A 4,742-nucleotide genomic window follows, 5' to 3' on the forward strand; every position below is an offset into this window, starting at 1 on the left:
GCAGATGGGAGGCAGCAACGAGGTGGGGGGGCAGGCCTTGGGGACTGGCCCTCGAAAGCCTGTCCAAGCCACTCCCACAGCTCGAAGGCCAGGTGCCTGGAGCTGGGGGGAGGGCACAGCAGAGGGCATAGGGCTCTGGGAAAGGCCTGCACTGGGTTAGGCCGGGGTGGGCCCCAGCCAGCAGAGGAAGGAGCTGCCTGGTGGCCGGAGCCTGCCTCTTCCTCCCAGTGCCTACCTCTCAGCTGCAGAGCGAGGGGTGAGGATGTGCCATCATGTTTCTTGCAGCAACCTTGGGTGGCCTGGGACTATTTCTCTAGTTCTCACAGAAGGACAGACCTACCCATGGTGTGTCTGAAATAACAGGTGCCCAGTTAGGTCTAACTGGTTTGGCCACATCCTCACCCAGAGAGATGAGGGCCCCACCCTCTGGGGAATGGATGCCTGGATCCTGGCCCTCAGCCCTGGAAGCTCCCATAAGCCTTTGGGGGAGTGAGTGGCTCTGCAGGCCTGCAGCGTGCCCAGGGCCCTGACGTGGAGTGTATCCTAGAATGCTGAAAGGCCTCTGAGAAGAGGATGAAGGGCTCAGCATCCCCCTCAGCCACCCTCCAGCTACAGTGACGGGCTACAGCCAAAAGGGCCAAAGTGCAATTTTTAGAGCCGCCAAGCATCTCTTTCCAGATTGTTCTCTTCAATGGTCTGGACACTCCACAGGTCTTTGCTAGGGAACTCAGGACCACCACAGCCTTGTCCTGGCAGCAGCAGGAAGCTGTGGATCACAGACCTGTTTTCTAGGGGCTCCCAGAGATACAATTCCAAGATGAATTTCTTAGGCTAGCACAGAACCACACAATGATAAATTGGGATGGCTGCACACCCCACCACCTCCACTGGCTGAGACTTGAGCACTGAGCAGGGCACCTGCAGTACCTGCTAGAGAAGCCACAAGATGTCCAAGCCAAGCACTGAAATCTTTTATTAGTTCATTTAGTTTCTGGCAAGTGTTTCCTCAATATCATCATGTAGTTCTTTGAACTTTAAAACTACACATTCAAAATGTTATTCCACTGAAAACGATTCCTATGTAAATATCAACATGTGATGTGTATCAGAATGTCACAAGGCATTTGTGAAGAGAAAAGAATCCTTTGTAAATAAAGTTAAGACAAAAGCTGACTTAGGGATGATGTGATTTCCCACCTCAGGGATGACCGAGTCACATAAGCACCAGCTGCCCAAGACTCAGGAACTAACTCGGAGATGAAACCCCAAGTAAATAATTCCAAGGGAAAAGACAAGAAGCCCTGGGTGGTAGTAGGAGCACGTAGTGACCTACAGCTCTGAGGAACTGCGGCCAGAACAGGTGCTCAGGGCTAGAGAAGCAGGAGGTGGGGACTACCACACAGAGTGGGACGGGCCACAGCCTAGCTGGGGTCACCATACTCTGAGGCCAGAGCACGGCTGGTCAAGGAGGCACTTGGGAAGAGCTTGAGATGGGCCTCGAGAGGATACACCTCTGTAGAAGTGTGCGTGGGAGGCCATGGTTGGGGGGGAAAAATCAAGTTTCCTATTTTTTTTGTTTCCTATTCTCATTACACAACTAGCTGACAATGAATGATAAATACTTGGATTTTATCATTAATTGTCAGATAAAAACACCACCTTCCAGGAAGGAGTGCTCATAACAGGTTCACCCAATTTCCAGAGGGGAGCGTGGATGCAGCCAAACCATTTCTACTTCAACGGTTGCCACGTGGCAGCAGTAGACAGGGGACGGTCCTATGTGAGTATTGATGTCCTGGGCCTTTATGTGCCACAGGGGTCTGTGCTCCAGGGGAGGAACCCTGGAGCACTGGAGCACACACACTTCCCTATGCTCAGATGCTCTGGAACAGAAGGAAGATTTGGAGAAGTTAAGACAGTCATCCTGGCACAGCCCTCAGGAAGGGATGGAAGGTGACACGCCCGGCCGCCCTGGGAAGGGCTTCCTATGAGTGGAGCGGCCAGGGTGATCCCCACGCTAGGCCCGGTCCTCCAGTCTGGCCACAGCCTCCTTCAGGTCCTGCACGATGAGGTCCACCTCAGCCCTGGTGGTGCTGCGGCCCACACTGAGCCGGAGTGCGTTCCTGGCCACGTCGAAGGGGATGCCGCAACTCAGCAGCACTGGGGATGGCCTGCAGAGGGCGGGGAGACCAAGTATTAGCTGGGACAGACCACGGGGACACCCACTTTGAACGTGGCCAATCCCCAAGCCAGATGTGTGGACCCAGTGCCCACCCGCTCGGCCTGGTACCCTCCTCCCCCCATTGAACTCCTCCTGCCAAAGACACCTCAAGCCCACTCACAGGTCAAGGTCCAAAGTCGCTCCATTCTCCCGCCTAGGGTTCTGTTGCACTTGGTACTCTAGGGGTGCACTGCTTGCCCCCCCCCACTAAACCCTTTCTCCCTGAGAGCACAGACACCTGTCTGGGTGGCCAGTAGTGCCCGGATTGGTGCTGAGACCTTGGATCCAGGGGCTTTCCTGTGGAGTCTGAGGTCTCGGAGGACCCATGCTGGCACAAATAGCACCAAGTGTCTCACCTCCATGGGGCCCACCCGATCTTGGTAGCCTCACGGCACCCAGCACAGTGCTCTGCCTACACTAGGGACCTGGCCAGTACTTATGCACAGGAGAGATGACTGCATGGGAGCTTCCCAGAGGCAGGACCACCAGAGACTTGCAGTGGTGGGCACTCTCTAGGCCCCACCCTCGCAGGCTCTTCACATACCATCGCAGTGCACAGGCTACAGGCAGCCGGTTCAAACCCATCCAAACCAACATCCTGGCATGCAGTGAGGCAAAAGGATGTCTTTCATTACCTCTAACCACTGGAAGCCACATCCTGTCCCAAGTGAGGCCAGGACCAGGGAGGGTGCAAACGTGACCACATCACTCTGTGCCTTTAGTTATATCACTCTGTGCCTCAGTTGACTCTCCCGTGGCTCCCTGGCCCCCCCCCCACAGCCAAGGAACTGGGCCTCTAGCCAGCGGTCTGTACCCCAAGCCTCCTAGGCAGCTGGGCTCTGCTCATAGGGGCCTTCAACTGACCCCCAGGACCCCAGGGATGCTTCTGTGGACTCCAGGTCAGTGCTGAGCCCCTCCCCCAGCACCTCAAGCCTTCCTCCATCCTCTCCCCACCCTCTGTGGGTGACTTCACTTGCTAGTCCAGGAGGGCACAGAAGCCACCTGAGGGGGACCTCCTACTTCCTGCCACAGGAGCCCTGAGATCATCTTCCCCCTTTTCCCCTCCTGCCCTCTCAGGGCCCCCATGGGCTCCTGTCCCTTCTGAGCTGTGGTGCCAGCCTCTCCCCTCCCCTTCTTCTCTGTGGCTCTTAGGGTCATAGGCCCTGTGTCTGACAGCTTGATCACTCTGTGCCTCAGTTTCCTTAACTGAGAAACCAGCTAGTCACAGACTCTCCCTCACAGGATGTGCTGAGCATTCTGTGAGTGATGTGACGGCCACCTCAGCACCCATCGGGGGCAGCCCCCAAGTGCCCCCCTCCCATTGCATGGCACATCCCTCCTCTTCACCAGGCCGGCCTTGACCTCACTGCTCCTGAAGATGACTCTGGCCACCACACCGTGGACTCCTCGGCCTCGCCTGCCCTCCCCAGTCGCTCCCGTGGCAGGGCCCTGACCCCCTGGGGAACCCTGTCCTCCCCAACCTTCTCACCCAGGGAGGGCTGCTGCTCGGGTGTCTACACCCATTGTCTCCACTGCCTCCACTTGGTCCAGGTCACCATCCCTGCTCACCTGGGTTCTGCTCTCCCATAATCCCTGCTGCACCTCGCATGGAGCTTATCTGAAACCTAAGTCTGCTCATGTCACGACCCTCAGTGGCTTCCATTTTCTTGAGGATGAAGTGAGCACTGACACGAGGCCATTGCCCCTCAGTCCCCCCACTTCCCACACGGCAGCTGCATCGTCCCCAGCTGCCCCTCCAGGGCCCCTGCTCACCCTGCCTTCAGGACTGGGCCTGAGAAGTCTCCCTTCTCCTGCAGAGGTGCTAGACCTCCTTTAAGTTGCAGCTTGGCTGTCACTCCTTCCAGGAAGCCTTCCCTCAGCCCCTCCTGAGGGCCCACGTAAGGCTTTCCTTTACCAGTAGAGTTAACAATTTCCATAGCTCTGTGATCCAGGCCCAGTGGCCTGATCCTGCCGCCTGCCCACCACACCTAGCACCTGAAGCACCCTGTGCCCTGGACTGGGTTTGCGAAGAGCACTTACCGGTCTCCATGGTCTGAGTGGCATGCAGCCCCTACACTGGCCATCAGTGTCCGGCACTGTGTGAGTACCAGGCGGCCTGTGGAGGTAGAGCACATGCCCCCTGAGACTGAGGGCTTCCAGGCTGGGCCCCTCTGGCCTGTCCTGTCCTGTACTATCCTTTCCATTCCTACTGAGCCTCAAGCCCGCTTTATCCCTCTCTGTGCCACCTGCTGGAATTCCAGCATGCACTTCCAGGGGCTGGTGAGAGGATTGGTAGCAGAAGCCACAGAAAACGTTCCCTCTCTTCCTTGGCTGCAGAAAGCAGACATGATTCTGCCTCATAAAACTGGCCTTGAAAATGGTATTTCTAACAACGGCTTTCTATGACACTGGAACTCGACTGACTGCCTTACTTAACAGTTTTTTACCCTGGCAATATTTATTTTTTTATTTTATTTTATTTTTTGAGTTGGAGTCTCACTCTGTCACCCAGACTGGAGTG

The 4,742-nt window shown here is 56.2% G+C and overlaps 1 protein-coding gene across 1 annotated transcript in view; it reads right to left on the reverse strand.

Moving 5' to 3' along the window:
• Positions 1-949: 949 nt before the first annotated feature.
• SCLY (selenocysteine lyase) overlaps positions 950-4,742 on the reverse strand; it is a 44,602-nt gene continuing 40,809 nt past the window's right edge. Inside the window, exons 10-11 of the mRNA XM_008057724.1 lie at positions 4,262-4,337; positions 950-2,171 (exon numbers count right to left, since the gene is read on the reverse strand). Coding sequence (XP_008055915.1) covers positions 2,018-2,171; positions 4,262-4,337 — 230 coding nt within the window. The 3' untranslated portion in view covers positions 950-2,017. The remainder of the gene's footprint in view (positions 2,172-4,261; positions 4,338-4,742) is intronic.

This window comes from Carlito syrichta, unplaced genomic scaffold (assembly GCF_000164805.1).
Source record: "Carlito syrichta isolate Samal-C Ts95f unplaced genomic scaffold, Tarsius_syrichta-2.0.1 Scaffold303113, whole genome shotgun sequence".
In the NCBI taxonomy this organism is placed as follows: Eukaryota; Metazoa; Chordata; class Mammalia; order Primates; family Tarsiidae; genus Carlito; species Carlito syrichta.